This window comes from Thamnophis sirtalis, unplaced genomic scaffold (assembly GCF_051295495.1).
Source record: "Thamnophis sirtalis isolate CommonGarterSnake01/CBP01778 unplaced genomic scaffold, rThaSir2_p1.2 scaffold_6, whole genome shotgun sequence".
Classification (NCBI taxonomy): domain Eukaryota; kingdom Metazoa; phylum Chordata; class Lepidosauria; order Squamata; family Natricidae; genus Thamnophis; species Thamnophis sirtalis.
In genome coordinates, this window is record NW_028261386.1 from 15,674,372 (window position 1) to 15,697,301 (window position 22,930).

General features: G+C 40.0%; 1 protein-coding gene across 2 annotated transcripts in view; it reads right to left on the minus strand.

Annotated features, from left to right (window-relative positions):
* Positions 1-1,472: 1,472 nt before the first annotated feature.
* The window catches only part of ZZEF1 (zinc finger ZZ-type and EF-hand domain containing 1), a 71,317-nt gene continuing 49,859 nt past the window's right edge, over positions 1,473-22,930 (minus strand). For both annotated transcript variants that reach the window (XM_087717261.1, XM_087717260.1), the window contains exons 41-55: positions 22,110-22,284; positions 21,602-21,734; positions 20,496-20,692; positions 19,190-19,309; positions 17,959-18,144; positions 16,929-17,029; positions 16,030-16,165; positions 14,615-14,974; positions 13,451-13,594; positions 10,778-10,946; positions 7,949-8,047; positions 6,704-6,869; positions 5,034-5,184; positions 4,876-4,947; positions 1,473-4,506 (exon numbers count right to left, since the gene is read on the minus strand). In XM_087717261.1, coding sequence (XP_087573387.1) covers positions 4,432-4,506; positions 4,876-4,947; positions 5,034-5,184; positions 6,704-6,869; positions 7,949-8,047; positions 10,778-10,946; positions 13,451-13,594; positions 14,615-14,974; positions 16,030-16,165; positions 16,929-17,029; positions 17,959-18,144; positions 19,190-19,309; positions 20,496-20,692; positions 21,602-21,734; positions 22,110-22,284 — 2,284 coding nt within the window. In that variant the 3' untranslated portion in view covers positions 1,473-4,431. The remainder of the gene's footprint in view (positions 4,507-4,875; positions 4,948-5,033; positions 5,185-6,703; positions 6,870-7,948; positions 8,048-10,777; positions 10,947-13,450; positions 13,595-14,614; positions 14,975-16,029; positions 16,166-16,928; positions 17,030-17,958; positions 18,145-19,189; positions 19,310-20,495; positions 20,693-21,601; positions 21,735-22,109; positions 22,285-22,930) is intronic.

A 22,930-nucleotide genomic window follows, 5' to 3' on the forward strand; every position in this document is an offset into this window, starting at 1 on the left:
CCAGATTTTCACCCTCTTTTTTGGGGGAAAAAGGTGTGTCTTATACTACAGAAAAAACTGCACGTCCTGCTTGCATTTAGACTATGGATTTCAGACTAAACCTGACAGTTTTCTGTTCTGCATCTGTTGGAGCATAAACCAGAAAAATAATGCTACTGAAGCAGGGTTTCTCAACATTGTGAACTTTTATGAGGTGTGTCTTCAAGTCCCAGAATTCTCTACCCACCCATGCTGGTTGAAGAATTCCTGGAACTGAAATCCACTCATCTTAAAAGTTCACAAGGTTGAGAAATGCTGTATTAAAGGACTGACTGTGAAATCTAATGGATGTTATCTGCTGGCTGACTGCACTGCATCCAAGTACTGTTTTTGCTGTAGGAAAACAACACGATTTCTTGCTTCCATGTCCCAACGAGTAAACAGTATGATCTTACTGACTGAAAGTTTACAATTCTAGTTCATTTCAATTTTTCGGACACCCAAGATGTTACTGCATAGTTGATTCTTTTAATCTTTCAACTTGTTGAGATTTCACGTTCTTATTTTCCATATTCCCATGTAAATCTGCAGCTATTTTTTTGTATGGCAGCATCACAAGTTAAACATCCAAAAGGCTTTAATGTAGCTGTGTCATACACCACTAGTAGAAAAGTTCTCAGTTCTTCCTTGGTAGTAATATTGCCATGTAATCCGAGAAGTCTTATCATCTGGCATCATATTGTCAACCACTTTATATTGTTTGTCCATCTGCCTTTCTTGGTAAAGTGCAGAAATAGTTTACCATTGCTTTCTCCTACACAGTATGACTGTCTTCAGCATCTTCCTACATTAGTGATGTCAGATATATGCGCCTGCTTGCTTTAACTGGGCAGTTGGGATCACCTTCATGCTTTGTGTGATCCTGCTGGAATTATACACTGTATTCTTGGAATACCTTCACAGTGTTCTTTTGTTTATATCTCTCAGGAATCCCCTTCCTCCAACAACGAGGATGTGGCATAGCAGGACATCAGGTCCCAGAATCAAAATAATTCATAAGCCTTGACTGCTGACCAAAGCCACGGAAGTGATCATCAGCCTGTTTCATACTAAACAAAGAATATAAATGAAAAGTGGAAAAGTGCACTGGTTGATCATCTTTAGCAGGATTTCTCAACCTTGGCAGCCCCTCAGGTGTGTGGACTTCAACTCCCAACCTAGAGTAGCTGGAAATTCTGGATGGGAATTATAGTCCTAAGACACTGGAGGGCACTGAAATGGGGGAGCACAATCTACAGGACAAAGACAGAATCTGTTAATGCTGGAGGAGAATGAGAAAATAAAGCAGTTCTCTATAGACTAACCTTTCCAATCCTGATGCCGTCTAAATATGTTGAGATATACTTCCCATCACACTGGATGGCGAAGGTAGGAGCTAATTCAACACACCTAGAAGGCGTCAGTTTGGAGAAGGATGCTATACTCAAAAGCTCTGGTAGTCCAAAAACATTTATTTGAAATTCCTACAATTCAAACACTTTTTGTTGATTGTCAACAAATACGTTTACATAATGATCAGTCACATATTTGGTACTTCCATTTTTAATATAATTTTTTACAATATATCTCTTCATTTGTATATATTCATCGCATTTACAACTTCTTTTTAAATACATATTAAGCCAAACAGGAATAAATCTAAGAAGTTGATTTTAATTATGTTAAACCAAAACAGACTATCCTCCCCCAACGAAAATAATATTTTTTTCTGAACCCCCCTCCCCCCGCCAAAAAAATAAGCACGTAAGAAAATTAATGACTACTAACATTTAAGTTTTATGTTGGGAAAATAAAGTTGCATTAGGATGGTAAATAGTCTCTCGATATGTTGGATGCAATTTAAGATACACAATAAATCACTTGTAGGCACGTTTCTTGTTTTCTTCTCCCCATTCACCCTTCAAATCTCAGGTTTTGCATTCATTTGAAACTACTACAGATAATGAACTGCAATGTTTGTTAACTGTCTTAAATTCAATGTATACTGTGCATCTTTCACGCTAGCTAAAACAAAGGCCATAATTCTTCCCCGTGAGAAAAATAAGAAATGAAGAGAGCAAAAATGTAAGGCAATGATTTATGTTCATGCTCAGCGGTGACCCAGTAAATTCCGTGTACAGAGGTTAGAACAAAAAAGATGGGTTCAATCTTTTCTAGCTTCAAAATTCTTATTGGTCATAGGAAAAGCAATATGCAAGGTATAACAGTTCTTTTCAATATTCATATGATTATGTAGAAAGAGACACATTATAAGCCAAACAGAAACAGGAGGAATTGAAACCATGACGCTGCTGATTACAAGTCTCGGGGTCATGCTATGTCCCACGAATAAAATTTGCACGTTTGTTTTAGAGGAGAGAGAAAAATAAGCCGAGACTCGAGTTGTCATGAGTTCCTTTTCCCTTTCAACAAGCTATCCATCAAAAGATCCTGTGTTTTAAAAATTGTGATGGGACTTTTTATTTTATTTTTTTACAGGAGCAAGCAACATTGCTCTAAAAATGGATTTTTGACCTCTTTGGATACAACTATCATTGAAATGGCCTCCTTCAGAAAATGCTTCCCATCTGGTTGTACCGGATCCATAGCTTGCTTCAACATACAGCTCGGAAGACAATAGATATCTTTGCTACAACAGGGATCATCTCCTGTGATGGATAGAAAATCTGACTGTGTGAGAGAATGCATCCTGGCCAAAAGCTGATTGTGCTGGTTATGGCTTCTGCTCTTGAAGAGAGATGAGAGAGAAGAGTTGGAGGTTTTTTTAAAAAACATTGATTGACACCTGCCATTGTAAACAGTCAAGCACTCTCCGCTTTTCCTATAGTGTATTGCTTAAGCCAGGAAAGCTCCAGCCCCTTGGCACAATCATGAAGACCAATATGCAAGCACCCAGCATCATCTTCAGCAATTATATCTAGCCTGGGGTTTTGCAACCTTAGCCACTTTTAAGATGTGTGGATTTCAACTCCCAGAATCCCCCAGACAGCAAGGCTGTCTGGGGGATTCTGGGAGTTGAAGTCTGAACATCTGAAAGCTGCTAAGATTGAGAAAACATTGAATCTCACTTTCAAAAGATCAACCACTTTTTTAAAAGATATTTTATAAAGAAAACACTGGTTTCTTTTTTAAATGCTTCAGCAGGAGCAATATATTTGATGTGTGTTTCCCTACACTGATTTGCCCTCACAATGTTCAGATCCTCCAGGTGCATTTCCCCCCTGGATTCTGAAAATCCTGAAAGACATACCGAAGCACAACTGATGACTGGCAAGCTTGATAAGAATATAAGTATACAGCTGGCAATATATGGTTCCTACATAGAAGCATCTAGCTTTCCATGCAGTTGTCCTGGGAGAGGACAAAAACAACAACAACAAAATCTCCCCTACCCTGCACTGCAACTTTCCCTCCTGAGGTGAGAAATTAAAGCCTATGCATTTCATCTTTGAGATCTTATGTCTTCCCAATTCAGAAGGAGCTCTGTGATTACTGTTGTGAAAAGCAAGACAAAGAGTTCATTTTCTTTACATCACAGTATTCCTGGGATCTTGTGGGAGGAAAAGAAACCCTGTTGCACTCCCCCTCTCTTCGCAATGTGATCTTATTGGGGGGAAAAAAAAACCTCCTTTCTCTTGCCTTCTTATGAGCAAATACTGTAAATTCCAGGCCCCAGGGATTTTAATTGTATGATCTCTCCAGGAATTCGGACTCCAACACTATCATTCCATAACTGCTCACAAAATGTACCCTGTTCTTCCCAGAAAATACATTCTTTCTTTTTGCTCATTTGCAGAAACTGATCTGGATCCTAGAAGCTGCCCCTTTGCTAGGAAAGAGCTCAGCTCCCAAAAGGAAAAAGGGTGTAAGGCAGCAATTCCGCTTTCTGCCATGCTGTAGCCTAAAACCCTCTTAAGCATCTTGCTTCTTCCATCCTCATTCAGGCATTTACAGGCTGCTACTTGCTAATTCCAGTTCATTCGCTCATTCGCCTTCTGGGGAGAGGGTGTGCCCAGGATGACCGAAGGATGCGATGACTGCCAGAAGATGACCTGAGTTCTCCTTCTTTGGGGGAACGTCATCCCCTCTTCTCTTGCCTTTTTTCCTTCCAAGATTCAGAGGGCGAATACTGTTCCAAAGATATGAAGTGCATACATGACTCTTGATGGCACCGGAAGTGCTCCAGGGAATTCTCCCCATTTCCCCAGAGGTGCGCTTTTGCTCTTACAGAATCCAGATTGGGGAGGAAGAAAGGTTGGCTGGCTGCAGAGTGCACACACACTGAAGCAGGAGGGGCCTCTGCCTTTCTCCGATTTGTGAACCAAGCGAAAACGCCTGCACCAAGCTTCCTCTGGACAGGAACTAAGTTATTCTGAGCAGCGAAAGTCATTCCTAGACATTCCAGGGACTTGTTGATTTGTTGGGATAGTTAATGGCAAGACTAATAGCAGCAATGTTTTTCAGGGCCTGTTAAAATAAATAAACAAAAAAGTCAACAATTAAAAGCAGAAAGATAGTTAAAAGCACATTGCATTTACTATCAAGAAATGCCACTGGCTGCTAAGTTTTTGTCAAGTTCAATTCAGCATGTTAATTTGAATTTCAAAGCCAGCTTTCCCCAGTAAGAGAAAGTGGATTTAGAATAATAGAATAAACACTTGGGTTTTCTTACTACAGTATTTGAGCTAACTTTGGGAGCAATGTCTTTGGTTTCATTGGCCTGATGCCAATTTAGTCATTTCAAAGGGCTTCACACTGTTCCCATTTCAAATTTATTTCGACTCTTCAAGGTACTCCACGGAGGAGCTTTAGAACAGAAGGAACAGGTTGCCCTACCTGGGCTGTACAGTGGTAGAGATGGTCTTCCGAATTTAAGGCAAGCAAGTAATCCTGCAGAGACCCAAGTTCCTGCAAACAGAAAAAGTGAGGCTCATAAGCAAAATACAGGAACACATATTTATGGTCTGCAAAACAAAGGAAAGCAAATGACTTACACTAACTCTGCTCTCAGCAACAAAGAAAAGTTCAGTGAGTGCCCGGTGGAGTGGAAGAAGGACCCCTGGCTTAGTCACTTCAAAATTCATGTTTTTTTCCATGTGGCTGAAAAGATGCCACAGTGGCTTCAGCAAAGTGAGATCACAGTCCCTGGGGGGAAAAAGGTGTGTTAGAATTAGCATGAAAAGCAGCACCCCACAAATGGCATGACTGCTAACCACTGTTTTACGCACGCATACTAATTTCTCAAGTTACTATTTTGAATGCCATTTTAGCCCTGTAGTTCTTATGAATCCAAGCATTAGCTTTAAAAAGCAACAGTTCATTTTCCACAATGGAGCTGGAGCAATTGATAGTGGGCATCTTCTGCCCACTTGTTATGAAGATAGGGCTCAAGTATTTCGTCAGTGTTAGAATGCAAAGGTAGAGAAAGAGATGCAGAAGAAATGAGGCACTGAGGTGTGAAAACCACACACAACTGGCTGCAAATAGGGATGGAATCCTGAGGTGCCTGCCTATTTTTCTGGCTAGAACCTTTGGGGCATCTGAGGGGCCAAATGATTTTTGAGTCTTTCAAGCCTATTGATGTCTAGATGTTCCTGAATAGTTGTAAAAAAACAACAACACCCTGCTTTCTGACTAAGTCTAGTGGCCCTGTGGATTCATTGCTGGCCATGTTCCTTAACTAAGGATAATTCTACTTCCTTGCTATCTGGTTCTGCATCTGACCAGATGATAGTTGAGATAGTGAATGTAAGTCTCTCCTTAGGATGCAGTCAAGAATCCACCTGCAGGTGTGGCAGAATGGTGCTTGCCTACTGGGGTGGGGGAATCTCAGTTTGAGCTGCGGACTGGTGATATTTCACTCCGCCCCCAAAGTCTTTGTGACTTGTGCCAGCTGGCAACCCAAGGCAATGTTTCCTGCTTTCTTCTTGGGGAAACATAGAAAGGAATACCACGGTGAGATGAGGGGGGAGGGGGAGTACTGCTGCACCACTAGGCCCAGTCTCCATGCTTGGCCTCAGCCACTGCAGTGATCTTCGACAGAGTAAGTTACATGAGCCTGTTGACCATGGCACTTGTGTTAGGTTAAAGGAAAAAGGAACAGAAGAGAGGGGGAAAGTTCTGACAGTTCTGGTCACATGAATAGCCCATAGAGTTCACCATTGTGCATTGTCTCCGGAGCAAGACGAGGCAACAATTGGGATAGGAGACTATCCTTTTAGAGCGGGGATGTCCATCCTTACCAACTTTAAGGTTTGTGGACTTCAACTTCCAGAATTCCCTAGCCAGCCATGCTAGTGAGGAGTTGAAGTCCATAAGCCTCAAACTTACCCCTGCTGTAGAGGCTGGAAAAAAAAATATTAAGTGCTGCCTTGAGAATGGTTGGGAGGGACTTACCATTGGATTGATTGGAAAAACAAACAGGTCAATATTCAGGAAGATAGAAGTATGAAAAAAGCTAAATAACCACCTGTGAGCCAAAGAGAACTCAACCTTTTATACTCTCAATTCCAACTTAAACAAAGGGTTTAAAATGAAAATGCATAGCCCTAAAAATTGTAAAATGACACGATATACAGTAGTAGTGTGAATTATGCGTTTTCTGCACAAACACAAGAGGTAGGAACTCCCTCTAGAAAAACAAAAGTGGGATCAGAAAGTGTACCTCTCACTGCTGCACTGTATGATCTTCAAGAGCAAGTGGATGGCTTTCAATCGTTGGTGTCCAATTTGCCTGCAGGCCACGCCCACCTGCCACTCCCAAACTTTCACAAGTGGAATATGAGGAATTACCTTTTCCTCTGACAGCATTTGCTTCAAGATCTCAAAACCTGAAATTCAATATAAGCACACTGCATTTTCTATGGGTTCTTTTAAGTCCCTGTATTCTTCTCTTTAATAAATCCTATATTCTTATCCGTAGAAAAGTTCATAACTAAGATGGTGTACAGAGCTTAAGAAAAACATACAGTACAATTGAGGAGATTAGAAAAGCAGTTTCATAAAGTTAAAATAATCATACCGTATTTTTTGGAGTATAAGACACATCATTTTCCCTCAAAAAAGAGGCTGAAAATATGGGTGTGTCTTATACACTGAATACAGCATTTTCTGCCTCCTGAAACCCCATCCCCTTCACCAAAATGTCCGTGCATAGTTTTTAGGAGGCTTTCAGAGAGCTCCTGGGGGCTGGGGCTGGCAGAAATGAGGAAAAAAATGGGCCATTTTTTGCTCAATTCCCTCTCTTCTCAGGCCCCAGAAGAACTCTATAAGGCTATTCATGCCCCCCCCTTTTTAAAAAAAAAATGGGCCCGTTTTTGCGAAAAACAGGCCATTTTGGGGAGGTTTGCAGAGTGCAAAAACTTTTTGTTTTCAATTTGCCTCTTCAAAACCTTGGTGTGTCTTATACTCCGAAAAATACGGTAGGTAGTACAATTATTTTTATTTGTTTAGAACAGCATTCTGACTTCCCCTGTCTCAATTTTTTACTACTGGTTCTGTGGGCGTGGCAGCCATGGCGTGGTGGGCATGGCAGGGAAGGATACTCTAAAAATCTCCATTCCTTCCCCACTCCAGGGGAAGGTTACTGCAAAATCTCCATTTCCTCCTGATCAGCTGGGACTCAGGAGGCAGAGAATAGATGGGGGCAGGGCCAGTCAGAGGTGGTATTTACTGGTTCTCCGAACTACTCAAAATTTATGCCACCGGTTCTCCAGAACTGGTCAGAACCTGCTGAATGCCACCTCTACCCAATTTAGATGTGTTGGACGGTCATTCTCAATGTTGTTGGAAGGAGACTGAATTAGAACTTCTCAAATTTTCAACATAGATATTTATTATTTCATTTAGTATCTCTACACAAAGATACCCACTAAGCAATAATACAAGGTGTGACCTAAACAGTACTGACCTGTTTGGAATCTCCCCAGGTGACCAGCTGTTACTGTAAACTTGTAACCCCACTCGGTATTGCTCATGTCAGTGGTGAATCGGTAGTATAGCGTATCTCCTGTCAAATAAGAAGGAAAGATTCTCTCACACAGCCTGAAGTGACCTGTTTGACAAGGCTTCTCCTTTTCTTTCATACCCCTGCAGGAGGGAGACTCACCTCTTTAACTGTTTTTGCTATTTGTAGTTTTCATAGGAATTTGTATTTAAAATGACACACACACACACAAACACACACACACACTTACTTATTGGAATTAATAAAGATGATGGTTCTAAAATTAATAATCAAGATTTAATTATTTGTATATTTATTTTAGAAAATTTATATAGCACTTAGACTTATATATCGCTTCACAGTGCTCTACAGCCCTCTCTAAGCGGTTTACAGAGTCAGCCTATTGCCCCCAACAATCTAGGTCCTCATTTTACCCAGCTCGGAAGGATGGAAGGCTGAGTCAATGTTGAGCTGGTGAGATTCCAGCTGTCAAATTGCTGGCAGCAGGCAGGCAGGCAGGCAGCAGTAGCCTGCAGTACTGCACTCTAACCACTATACCACTGCAGCTCTTACTGCCTACTTGCTCACATATAGCCACTTACTCGCTCACAGAGACTCTAGGTGACATACAGACAAATAAAAGTACAATACAGAAAAAAAATAAAAAAAAATTAAAAAAAAATAAAAATAAAATAAAAATAAAATAAAAATAAAATAAAAATAAAATAAAAAAAATAAAAAAAATTAAAAAAAATAAAATAAAAATAAAAAAATAAAAAAATAAAATAAAATAAAAATAAAATAAAAAAATAAAATAAAATAAAAATAAAATAAAAATAAAATAATAAAAATAAAATAATACACCCTCCCCACCACCACCACTTGGTGACAACACACACTCAAATCAGTCATTTGAGCCATTTAATAGGCTCTATAATATATAGTAACAGCTAAAGCAGGGCTAGGAATATTTAGTACAAAATTAAAAACCACATTGTCTTCGTAATTTGGAAGGCCTACATTCCCGTCCCCTTGGTTTACAGAGATGTAGTAAAATAGCATTTTTAAATAAAACAAAGAAAACGAACAGCAAGCATTCTGCACTTAAAACAACAGACTTTATCAAGATTCCTTTCTTATCATGATAGAATCCAGACTAACACCAGTATGGAAATAATGTTATAAAGGAGAGAATTCATTCATAAGGCTCTTTCCAATCTGCAAACAAGCAAGGGAATAGAGAGGTATTCCAAACTATAGAACAGAGTGTACATCAAACAAGGTGTGGTTGTCATTAAATGTACCCATCGTCAGGAAAGGGCATTTTTTTTTGCCCCAAACTGGACATTTCTGGCAAAAAAAATAGGTCTAATTCCTATATATGGCTGAGTTCTTACAAGCATTTCAAAGGCACTGTTAGAAATTACAAACAGCGAGCATATACTACTTAGTATTTTGTTTGAAAGGGTGTCTAAATGCTTCTCAAAAGTCAAAGGTCAGTTGTGATAGTTGAGAGTATCTGGGAGCTTCTAGAGAGGTGGCAGAAAATAATCTCATCAATTAATATTTGATACATGAATGTTTTTGCCTGTCTATATCCACTGTAGTAGCCATTTTTTTTAAAATTGTCATAGCATCCTTTCAAAATGTGTCCACTGGGCCTAAAACACTGGGTACTTATTTCCAAAGCACCGAAAGGCAAGACAAGAAAGAATGAATGGAAACTAATCAAGGAGAGAAGCAACCTAGAACTAAGGAAAAATTTCCTAACAGTGAGAATAATTAACCAGTGGAACAGCTTGCCTTCAGAAGTGGTCAGTGCTCCATTACTGGAGGTTTTTAAGAAGAGACTGGACAGCTACTTGTCTGGAATGGTATAGGGCAGCGATGGCAAAACTTTTTTGGCTCACATGCCATAAGGGGGGAGCGCAGGGGGGTCGTGCGCGGGCATGCTGCATCCATAATGCAACGCACGACCCCCCCCAGTGTGCATACGCGCATGAGAGGCGCTCCCCCCCCATTCTTTGCATGCTTTTTTCGCCCTTCCCAGGTTCCAGAGGCTTTATAGGAGCTGGAGAGGGCGAAAACAGCCTCCCCCCCCCCCCCGAGGCTTCAGGGACCTTGTTTAAGCCCTCCAGAGGCTTCAGGGAAGCTCCAGAGGACTAAAAATGACCCTACGAGCAAACCAGAAGTGACTTCCAGTTTGCTCGTATGGTCGGTTTAAGCCCTCCGGAGGCTTCAGGGACCTTCAGGAGGCTTCCCTGAAGCCTCCAGAGGGCTTAGGGTCATTTTTAGTCTTCCTGAGGCTTCAGGGAAGCCTCCTGAAGGTCCCCGAAGCCTCCAGAGGGCTTAAACTAACCCTACAAGCAAACCGGAAGTCCGTTCCCGATCTTCCGGTTTGCCCATAGGGCCGGTTTTTTTTGTACTCCAGAGGCTTCAGGGAAGCTCCTGAAGCCTTGGAGAGCCTCTGGGGGGGGCGGGGGAGGCTCTTTTTGCCCTCCCCAGACTCCTATAAAGCCTCTGGAGCCTGGGGAGGGTGAAAATTTGCTTTAAAAAAAGGCTGAACTCAGCTGACAGGGCAACGCTTCACATGCCCTGACAAATGGCTCCGCATGCCACCTGTGGCACGCGTGTCATAGATTCGCCATCCTAGGTATAGAGTCTCCTGCTTGAGTAGGGGGTTGGACTAGAAGACGTCTTTCAAGATGTCTTCCAACTTTGTTATTCTGTTATGCTGTTATTTCTGACAAATAAGGAACAATTGGTTTCCTGAAGAAATCTTTTGTAGTTTACCTGGAAGTTCAAAATCAGTCCATTTGTGTGGAGGCCCACTGAATGTATGTCGATCATGGATGAAGTCACAACTGCTGGCTATGACCAACTCATCACATCCCTCTTCGGTATTACACTGAGAGTCAAATTTGACTGAGAGGTAGATAGCACCAGGGATATGAACTTTATCCTGTGAATAAAACAATGTATGAGTGTTATTCCACAGTCCTATACCAACATGACCCAAATGGGTAGAAGCCAATCAACCAAAACGACTAAAGAAAACCTGCTGGAATCCTGCAGCTCAAAAAAGGGGAAATCACTTTGGAAGTTTGATAGCTTCATGCCTCTGATGCAAGGAGAATTTTAAAAATGTTTCTTGTGATCGATAGGTTGTAAAAGGCATCCTTGCCTAGTCCATGAAGAGGAACATGCAGCCCAGCAAAACCATTTGGCCTTAGGTAAAGTTCCATGGGTCTATCTAACCACCTCACCAAAAGCTGAAGGTTAAAGCATTTCAATTCCTGCAGAGTCATTTTTGAATGCAGAATCAAATATTTATTTCACCATTCTTTCAACGGGTTTCTGTGTCTGCTGTTTTTAACCTCACACCAAAACTCAGATGCTATCCTGCTCCACTTTCTGACAGTCCTCCTGATTTTCCCCTTAAATGAATTGCTTGAACAAATGGAGTTGCGCGTGCTCATGTGCATGCCTGCTACTCATACAAAACCATCTTTTCTGCAACCCCCCCCCCCCACTTTGCTGCTCCACCACATTGGAATGATTGAGGACCACTGGCCTAGAGTCATCTTCTAAGGGGAGACAGATGGTATAAAATTTTAATACATACAAAATGAATAAAAAAATAAATGTTCAAGTCTATCAAGATCCTGTTGAACCTAAAACCTGTCTTCTGAGGGATTAGCAATTTCTCCCTGTTTTGTATCATCTGCAAATCTGATGACCATCCCTTCTATCCCCTTGTTGAAGAGCACGGGGCCTAGGGCAGACCCCTGAGATACTTCCCATTATTCAACCCATTGTGAATTCATCTGAGAGAAGGGCCACCCATACCTATTGTTTCCCATCATCAAGGAAGTGGCTATGATGAACTTTGTCAAATAATTTTAGCAACTTACCGTCTTCTTTTAAAACACAAATGATCTTTTCCCATATTCCATCTCTTATAAATAAATAAATAAATAAATAAATAAATAAATAAATAAATAAATAAATAAATAAATCCTTAAAGCCTCATCATTTCTATCTGGAGGTCAGCAAAAGTCCATTAAGGGTTACCAGAAATAATATGTTATTTCTGGCCCTTGATCAAAACAACTGTAGAATCCTTGTTTTTACTCCTAACAATCTTGACCTTTAGTCCTTTCAAATAATGTCCCGGAACTTGATTTCTTTTTCTTTTTTGTCATTTCTCACAAAATTCTTCAAAGCTTTAATAAGTCTTTATTTAAAATAAAATATAAACAATTATCCAGGTCATTATTGATTTGTTATTTGTTTCAATTATTAAGACGTCAGCTAGTTTCTTTTGTATGTCCAATGTAACATCTTTTTCTATGTCATTCTTGTTGCCTGACATTTTAAAATTTACTTTCAAATCAGTCTCAATCTTGTCAGAATCTCATTTAAATGGTTTTTCTCCTTTAATTATAATCTTTACTTCCTTCTAGTCTAACTTTTAAAATCTTATTTTATTATAGATGTTTTTAAGAATTAAAAAAAAAATCTAATTTGAAGGACTCCTTACAATCAATATCAAAATCTTATTTCAAGACAAGATTGAAATATCTTACCTTAACTCATTTGCAACTTTCAAAAATTTAATCATCCTTTTGTTGTTTATCCCAATCAATTTTTTAAAACCCCTAAATGTGTATTTAAAACTTCTTTCACTAAGGATTAAGGGAAACCCATCTGGTGCTGTAAAATCCAAAAGTTTCTAATAGCTGAAAACAAAGATGCCAATCACAGTTTGAGCAAAGTGGCCATTCCCTCATCTCCCAGAGCTTTAAAACTGCCAGAGACTGCTTTCCCAGTCTCCTCATGAGGAACAACAGTCTGTAGCACTAGTGAATGATCTCATGTCTTCTCCTTGCCTGGAGATGAATTATCAAAGAGCGAGTCTATTCACCAGCTCTTCATTTCACTTCAGTCATCAGCTTCGCTTTTTGCGGAACCGTCTTCAGCCTGCCATTTCTTCTTTGGTAGCCTTGTACCTAATCTACGGTAAGGCATTTAATTGGGTTGACCATAGCCACAGGGGTGGGATCCTACTGGTTTAATAACCGGTTCGCTGAGTGCATGCGCCTGATATGCGCTCTGCGCACTTGCACAATTTACAGAGAAATCACCTTCCACATTACTGCTGGGGCGGAAAACAGCTAAGGCGCGGCAATCCACTCTGCTGTGCCTATCAGCTGGGCTTCAGAAAAGGGAATATAGGTGAGTATAGCACAGGGGTAGGTGGGAAGGCCCAGCTGCTAGTCGGAGCGAACCGGTTCGCTCCCAATTGATAGTTGAACTGGTCGAATCCCACCCCTGCATAGCCACCTTTTTGATAAAATGGAACAATACGAGCTGGATGGTCTTTTTCATTTGGAACTGGCAACTGCCTATGCAAGCATGACTGACATTTTGCTCACCTGGCGCCAAGACTACTAAGCATAGTACCTCAAAGTTTGTATTATTGTTGTAAGGATGCTTGGACTCTCGCACTTGGACCGCCATCCCAGGCTCCTCCATGAACTGACAGGCTGTAAGTGCCATCTTTGCTAGCATGGTTCCACTGCAGCCACGGAGCACTTTCAGTAGAATCTGTAGGAAAGATCAAGGTGGGGGAAGGACCACATAAAAGTGATTCACAAACTAAATGCTGGTTAAAGTTAAGTTTAATATCAGTAAAAAAAAAAGGTGGGTGTGATGAGTGATGAAACAAGAAAAGTAAAGTAAGAGAAGAAACAGAGAGACACTGGCTGGCCCTTCTCTGCTTTTGCCCAAGACCGCGAGGTCTAAAAGTGAGAAAAGAACTTACTCTTAGATTACTAATGGAGGTATGCTTGATATACACTATTTCTCCTTTGGAATGGATTAATAGATTTAACTATGAATAAGTTTAATTAGAGATCATTCTTAACAATATTAGAAAGCAATTTCAAACCTTTTTTTCCAGTTTAAAGAAGAAACCTAAGAGGAAGGAGATTGTTTCTAATTGGAAGCCAAAATTTAGAATACACGAATAAGAACATCTTGCAACTACTTTTCTACAGGCCAAAACTCTGATCATCTCAAGGAATTTTCTTTGTTAGTATTAATGGACTGCTCCACTAACATCAGTTATGCTCAAAACAGGAAGGATACTTCCTCCCCGAGAAAATAAGGCAGCTATTGTCCACCTAGCCCAATTCCATTTACAGGTGACTAGCAGCTATTCCAATACTCAGGCATTCCAGGATCACTTTATTTGAGAGGGAACTATGATCTTCTACATGCCAAGTAAGCGCTTTACAATTTCTTACAGACATCCTACATCTCATCTCTTCTGTCATGAATGTCATACAATCTTCCTGGATAATCTGATTGCAACTGAGACAGTCAGGTAACAAGGAAAGGGGAGAAAAGCAAAACGAGAAAAAATGGGATATTCCGTTTCTTTTTTTTTTCCTTTTAAAATCCAACTTGAATAGAAGACTAAAATACCGTCTTCTAGCATATTAAAAAGAAAATTGTCCCAAACTAAACCAGCGAGTAGCATTTGTTGCTTGGGGCTGATTTGTCCGCTAGTGTCAAGCTACTTTTCTCAGTTCATTCCCAAATCAGAGGGATAAAACAAGTTACCTTTTCACACAGCTGTTTTTCCTCTAGCTGCAACAGCATGTCCAGGATATATGTCATGTGTGCTGGGCCACTGAGATCTAACATCTCCTCGCTTATTGCTACATCATCAGGCCACTCAGCCAACAACAAAGCGAGGACATGCCTGGCGTAGAGGACAGCAGTAGCTTCATTGACCCGGTAGAGATAACCCCGCACAGTTTTCTTGCTTCTGGAGTCCAACTCCTTATGCAGGAGGACAGAACTTTTGGTGCGTTGTTGCTTGGCGTAGCTGAGCTGGAGGTCACTTTCTGTGTTGGTGATGAGTTTCTGGGTCACTGGGTTGGATTCTTCAGTGGCTTTGCTGCACGGAGCAGGCTTGGACTGTAACATACAAGGAGTCTCAGTAGATGTGAAATTGTCTCATTTGCAAACCTACCCTGCTTTTGGATGCTGCCCATGTACTGTGTGATTTTTTAAAAAATAACAGTAATAGAAACTGTAATGGGTGTTTATGATTAAGTGGAGACTGGAATTCAAGTCTTGCTTGTCCACATCTAAAATCCTGAATGGTATACTATACTGAATCAGCTAATCATCTACACCTAAATGACAGGACGTATGTTGAAGACAGTATGTTGTAAAGCTCTGCAAAATGGACACTAGTGTTTAAAAATGCATTAACATGCTACAGTACATTCTGAATGTAAGGATTGATACTGCAGATATGTCACATTTCTTGTTGTGTGTTTCTAGTTTAATATCCTCTAGATCAGTGAAGGCAAACCTTTTAGCCACCAAGTGCCTAAAAGGGAGAGCGTGCGCATGTGCTTTGCATGCTCGTCGGGTGCACAATCCGCAAGAGGAACTGCCCAGGGGTCATGTGCATGCTGGACAATGAACTTACACTTTCCGGCGCGTACATACATGCTGGCCAGCTAGTCTTCCAGTTACTGGCACATATGTGCGTGCGATGATCAGCTGGCTGGCGCAGATGCTTGTGCCGGAAAACAGAAGACCAGCTCCTCCAGTTTCCGACACTGCCGCACGCACAAAGGCCAGCTGATTGTCATGCACGCATGCCAGAAACCCGGGAGAGGAACAGGCAACGCCACGCGTGCCAGGCGACATGGCTCTGCATGTCACTTCAGGCACGTGTGCCATATGTTTGCCATCACGGCTCTAGATGTATTAAATTTCTGCTTCCCCCAAAATCTCACAACTATGCCAATGAATGATTGACGAATAGAAATATTAGTTCAGTGTACATTGCAATCAACAAGCATTTTTCAATGCGTGTGTCCTTCGAGATGCTCACGCAATTCTAATCAGTTCCAGGTAATATAGTTAATGATCACATTTGATGGAAGTATCGGTAGATATTACTGCATAAACGGAACAAAGTTTAAAAAATGCTTTGCATAAAACAGTACACTCACCAAACATGGCACAATGATCATATCTGTATCCAGAGCTTTGGAATTCTGCTCTTCTGTGCGTAAATGCTTACTGGGCTGCCATTTTTGAGCCAATGTACGAATCCTTTCATCCATGGTAAGTACTTCTCCATCAAATCTTTAAGAAATGCACACAAATTATTTTTACTGTCAGAATTTAAAGACAGTACCTTTGAGCTGAGCAATTTCTACATTTAAAACCCCTGTGTTTCATCCCATCAAGTGCTACTTTATATTAGCAATTATCTGGCCACGTGGCTTTCTTGGTTTCTAAGTACCTTGTCCATGTTCTATGCAATTTATCTTTTATCTTACACTTCTAATTTGCAATATAAATGTATTTTCAAAGACAAGGTAACTGATTGCAAGTAATTTATCTTCTGCCTCTAATGTCAAGAAAATTTGTGAATGTTCCGGGCATGAACTACCATGATTTATAGCAAGAATCAAAGGATAACAGCTTGGAAATGGCTGTTTTATCAAAAGATTATAGCTTAAAGGTATCTTATAGAAATGGTCTGCCTATCTCTGGGGTTGTGCCGTTTCAGTTTGTAAATGAGCAAGACCATGATGGAATGTTTCTTGCACAGTAAATACTTCTCCTCACTAAAACCTGGCCAACAAGAAAGCTGTCCTTTGAAATGGTACTCTTGTTTTCCTCAAAATTATTAATAAAATTAAATAAAAAAAATTAAAAAATTATCAATAGCTCATTTAGAAATACAGGTAGTTTCCCTGCCCCACTGCACAATATCTGCAATTGTTAAAAAATAAATTCTTGGCCATCTGCTAGTTTCCTTTTTAGGTATTCTTGATTAATAGATTAGGTCACTAGGGATACATAACTTTTCATTCCGAGTCAGGTTTGGAAATTCTCTTACCTCTTCTGAACCTCTAGGAAGAAAGAATCTGTCTTTTTCATGTGCAATTCATACATGGCTCGAAGAATGTGTAGAGGTGCATCAAGAGCATCATGTGTCATCTGAAAATAGGTTTAACTCTAATTAGGTGAGAAGGAGGAAAAATACTTCCTAATGTAGCTCTGGGTTGAATTGTTGGGTTCTTGGTTTTGGCTTGGTTGTTGTTGTTTTTTTTCATCAGCAAATATTTTTTACCAGATGCTTCCTTGCCACTGAACACCAAAAATCCATTTTTTTTTCTATGTCCCTAAAAACCATTGTGGAAGTATTGCAATCGTAGAGTGAACATATGAATCTGAATTACTATGTTAGGTTTCCACAAAACACAAATACACTACCTACACCCTATACAGTCATTATACTGATTGGACAGATAAGATCTGGCTGTAAAGGGTCGGGGTGTCAATGCAACTTCTGTCAATTCATTATATTTACTTTCACAGAAAACAGCAAAGAATTAAAAACACTAAAAACCTAGTATTAGCTGAAATAGATAAGATAGATCTGTTCAAGAAAAAGTTTTATATGGGTTAGAGTTCACTTTGGAGGCTAACCATGTACCTTTTTGAAGTTGGCTAGAGTCCATGAAACCGATAGTACACTTAAATCTATTGATCATTCAGGCATAATTGGGTCTTGTATTTTTGTCATTGTAACATGCTAACATGAATTTTTATCTGGATTTTGGAACAAACTGAAATTGAACATTGAAGCAGAGATGGTGAATTGGAATACAACTTCAGGGACACACACTGTATGGCTGCACTCCTTGACTTCTATCCCAGTTAGCCTTCTCCCCTGAAACACTAATCTGAAATTTCTGCTTGTATTGTTAGGCCTGCCTTTTGCCTCGATGAGGACCAATCCCTTGTTATGTTAAGAGAACTTCAAACAACATGCACAGTGCAACCCAAGCTTACAGGCTGTGCTTTTGACAACAACTGAAGCACTATCCTCGCCCCACCCATTGCACATTAAAAAAAAACAGTACCAGGAAGCATATTTTGGTGGTTTCATCCAAGCCCTCCAGTGGGTCAAGCCTATTCTGCACAGCGTCGGAAGTGTCAACAGACTCATTTACTGCTTGCTCATGCTCTCGCTCACTGAATTCTAAGTCCTTCTGCTCAGCCATGGAGTTTAACTCCTTTTTTGAAGAATAAAGCATGACCGACAAGATCTACAAGGACAAAGACAAGGTACAACTCAAAATTCCATCAGAAAACCACTAAAGTTACAAGACAAATTACAGACCAGATTTGCTTCTCTTCTGTAAGGCTGCTTCCTCTTTAGCCTTTAGCCATAGTGTTAGGTAAGCTCCCCGTTGGGAGAGCGAGTGCGTTCAGAGAAGCGTTGTGAGAGTTGTGTTGGAGAACACACAAACCAGCATACAGAGACACTGCAGTTTAAATAGACTTTTACTTTCGTAGAAATAGAGGTATCAGAGTCCATCAAACAGTCCAAGTCATACATGGATAAGACAGTCAGTCATCAATGTCTTTCAGTTAAGGGATAATCCAAATAACATAGTCCATAATCATACAAACAGTCTGGTACTCAAAGTTTGCTAGCAGTTGCAAAACTTATAATAGCTCACGGCACTTTCTAACAGCCAGCTTCCAAAACACTCAGATCAGATCAGCCCAGCATCTAACAAACAGAGAGCTAACAGTCATTCTGGCTCCCTCTTATAGCCGATTGAGGAAAACAGCAGTCAATCACATTTTACAGCATGATTTAAAGAAACAGGTACAGCATTGCTATATGATTTATATATTGCCAACCCAACCATCAGACACATACTCTCAGATTTTAGTAGTTGATCAATAAAGCATGAACATAATCAATAATAATATATCGGTAAATGATAAAATGAAAGTTCATTTATTGAATTGTACCGTGGAACTCTTATTCTCAAAAAGGCTGTCTCAAAGTTTTGCTGTATGTAATCCCATAACAGACTCACAAAACCTCCAGTGCCCCCTCCCTCCATCGATTTGCATTGTGTTTAGGTTTGCTGTCTGTACATCACTCCAGTATGGAGCAAAAAGGCTAGTAACACATCAATTTAGCATCCCTTAGTTGAAGCACAATTAGAATGATTGAAATTATGAAGAACACAAAACCTCAAAAATGAAAAGGAACTGCTGATGTACGGAATAATTCAAATAAATGAGTACGTAGGGAAGAACTTGCTCAGCTGCTTAAATGCATTGTTGTGTTACCTCCAAGTCTCTCAGAAGCCAAGTCTTACTGAAGCCTGTTCCTTTGCTACACTTCTTCACCAATAGCTTAAGTAAACCAGATTGCAGAAAGGCTGTGCGGATTTCTTCAAAAGCATGTGTCTGTTGATCACAGGAAAAAATGGTAACCATTAACACTTTGATTAAGAATGATAGTTTAGGGTTTTCTCAATCTCAGCTAGGTTAAAATGTGTGAACTTCAACTCTTGGAATTTCCCCGGGCAGCATGCTGAGGATTTGGGGGAGTTCACATGTCTTAACACTGTTGAGTTCACACATCTTAATAATGCTGAGGTTGAGACATGTTGGTCTATACCACGGTTGTCAAACAAGCGGATGCGTCACACACTGGCCACGCCCACGCTTAGTTTAGCGAAGAGAGAAAAAGTCACAATATGTCACATGACAATGCAAGTTTGACACTCCTGGTCTATATGGACTGATTTTTTTCAGGATGTTTTGTTAAAGGATTTCTTATATGAGAAAGGCACTGAACATATCAAGATCACATTTTCATCTACAGTTTACAGTATTAGACATAGACCACTGCTCCTTCCCAAAGAAAAATAGTGTGGTATATAGTATTTCTGATCAAGAAAACATAATCTTGGATTGCAATGCTTGTGTATTAAATTATAAAGATTGAAAATAACTTTTTAGAAGAGTGAAGGGGTTTTTGGGATGCTGGCTTTTGTCTTAACTGTAACATTTTGATAATAAAAATTATCAACATTCTTAAGTTGCATTCTTAGTGCACCTTATTCTTTCTTCTGTTATTTTAAAGAACCTAAGATGGCTGGTTCAAAGTCAAGCCTGAACAGTCATTTTTATTTTACGCTTTAATCTGGATTATAGTGCAGAGAATTGAATGTGATAGCCTAAATGCCCTCTTAGACTCTGAAGCTAAACCTCAAATACTTTGGCCGCCAAACGAGAAGAGATGTCTCATTTGAAAAGACCCTGATGCTGGTAAAAAAGGAAAAAGGAGAAGGGGACAGCAAAGAATGAGATGGCTACATAGTATTATTGACACAGTGGACATGGGCTTAGGAAGACTGGCAGACAGTGGAGGACAAGGGGCCTGGCCTGCTGTGGTCCATGAGGTCATGAAGAATTGGGCACGATTTCGCAACTGAACAACAACAATATGGCTTCTTTCAGTTCTGTGATTCTATGTTTCTTTATCAGAAATCAGCAGTGATATTTTTCTATACCCCCCCCTCCCACACAATGATTTATATAATCCTGGGTCATAAGATGTTTTGGGAATCTTTGTCCATTTTTGTACCTTAAGTGTTCTGTAAAGTCCCTTCAGAGCAAGAGATAAAACCCACGTTGCTTCCACTGCCTCTGCAAAGCTACTGTCAATGTTGGTCTGGAGAAGATGGCTAGTTATAAACACAAAATGTTGGAGATACTGGCGGAGCTGGCCCTGGGACTCCGCATCATCTTGCTCACATGGCTTAATCAGCTGGAGATCTTTTACTAGAACAGAAATAGATGAATACACAGGGTTTCAGTTGGTAGCTGTCCTGGGTTCAGCTCTTTTTACTTAAGTCTGGTCTTGGCTTAGCACAAAGCAATGTGGAAAAAAAAATACAAACTCTTTAAAAAAAATGTTTTCAGATCCACCTCAAAAATAAATTCTTTAAAGAATTATGATTTTTTTACATCCACAGAAAGATGATGTAGCCAGAACATAGATTAAGAATAGGCTTGTAGTAAATAATTTTGTCATATGATGCGCATTCAGCCACCTCTAATATTTTATTTCAATACAGATAGCCCTTCCTTACTGACTGTTTTGTTCAGTGACCATTCAATTTACAATGGTGCTGAAAAATAATTTTACAACCAATGTTCGCATTTACAATCTTCAGAGCATCCTTCAGTTACATGATCACCATTACAGATCAGTGCGTATTATCATTTTGTTTTACTCCCCACACATTTGCAGAGCAGAGAGATTGGAGATGAAGGGATTTCAAGAGAGTAAGAAAGCACACAATGGACATAGTGGCCCTGGCAGCACCAAGCATGCTATACAAACAGCTGGTATAGTCCCCAATGTGTGTTTGCCTTACTCTCTTGTAATCTCTTCCTCTCTAATGAATGTCAATTACAAATACTAATTACTTTCTTGTTAATTATCCCAGGACTAGGATGACCATTCCAAAGCAGTAATGGCTAGGGGGTAAACAAATCTGGAACTTATGAAACTAATAATTATAGGTAGCATCTATTTGCCAACTATCCCAGCACTAGATTGTGAGAGGGGAAAAGGAAAGCACAGTTGTGATCATGTAATATTTCCACTTAGCTCACACACACACAGACATGCTAAGTATCTACATACAAGATGTAAATAAATATCCAAACATGAATGACATGAACCTGCTTTCCGCTTTCGGGTTTTAACATCCACAACCACAGCCCTGTTCTTCTCTGTGAAATGCTTAAGGATGATCACATTGTGGGCCTCATTTGCATTATCCATATACACTGATTTGGTTCCCATGCATAGAACCTGTAGAGTTGGAAAGAGACATTCAGATGACATTTATTCAGTTATGGTAGATTAAAGCTAGAGCTGCTCTCTAGCCAAGCAAGCTACAAGTAAAACTATGATTTACTGGACAATTTGAGGGAGGGGTTAGCCATTACAATCTGTATTTACATCATTTGTATCTATTTATGACACTGACATAATTACACATACATGTAAATTGACACAAATTATAGTCCATCAATTTATGTGATTCATCTTGTTATTCTGAAAGAATGCCTGGATATAACTTTTGTCTATTGCATCTGAAGTTCTCTAAACTGAAATCAATCAAGTTTAAACTCTATGTCTTGGCTGTATTTTTACTTGCAGTTTTAGAAAGTGGCCTATGCTCACCTCTGGAAAGCCAACAAGGACCAGTAATGTGAAAATGTTGGTATGTTTCAACTGAAAGGGAAGCTGCTTGATGCAGTGGTCGGTGAAGGCACCAATCACATCATGCCACTGAGTGGAGGAGTTCAGCGCTCGCAGAATGTCTGCCATGGTGCACGCCCAGTCCAATCCGACACGGCTAAAAACCAAGAGTTAGAATTAATTATTCATCTTCACATGTGCTCCTGCATGTGCCTGCCTTGCATCAGCATTGCTTCAAAAACTGTAAGCGATCAATGACTGTTTTGCTTCACTTGTAATTCCCATTGAAATGGACTGCCTTCTCTTGGGGTAGATCCTGCCAGCTAAGAGGGACATTTCTTGCAGAACTTACTGTTTCCCCCAGGGATTGTAATGAGCTGCAGAAAATGACTTGGAGGATAGTAAGTGGCCTTCGGGCAGTAAGTTTGAGGTCTTTGCTCTAGGCAGGAAAATCTTGCAAAATTTAAAATTTAGTTCTATTTTCAAATAAGCTATAATACAGGATTATCTTTAGCATTTCCCATTTCTCTCTTCCCTTAAAAATATTTACATTAGTACTACTGATAGCAATAGCACTGAGACTTATATACCGCTTCACATTGCTTTACATCATTCTCTAAGTGGTTTACAGAGCCAGCGTTTTGCCTCCAATAATCTGGGTCCTCATTTTACAGACCTCGGAAGGATGGAAGGCTGTGTCAACCTTGAGTCGGTGAGAATCGAACAGCCAAATTGCAGGCAGCCAGCAGTCAGCAGAATTAGCCTGCAATACTGCATTCTAACCACTGCACCATCACAGCTCT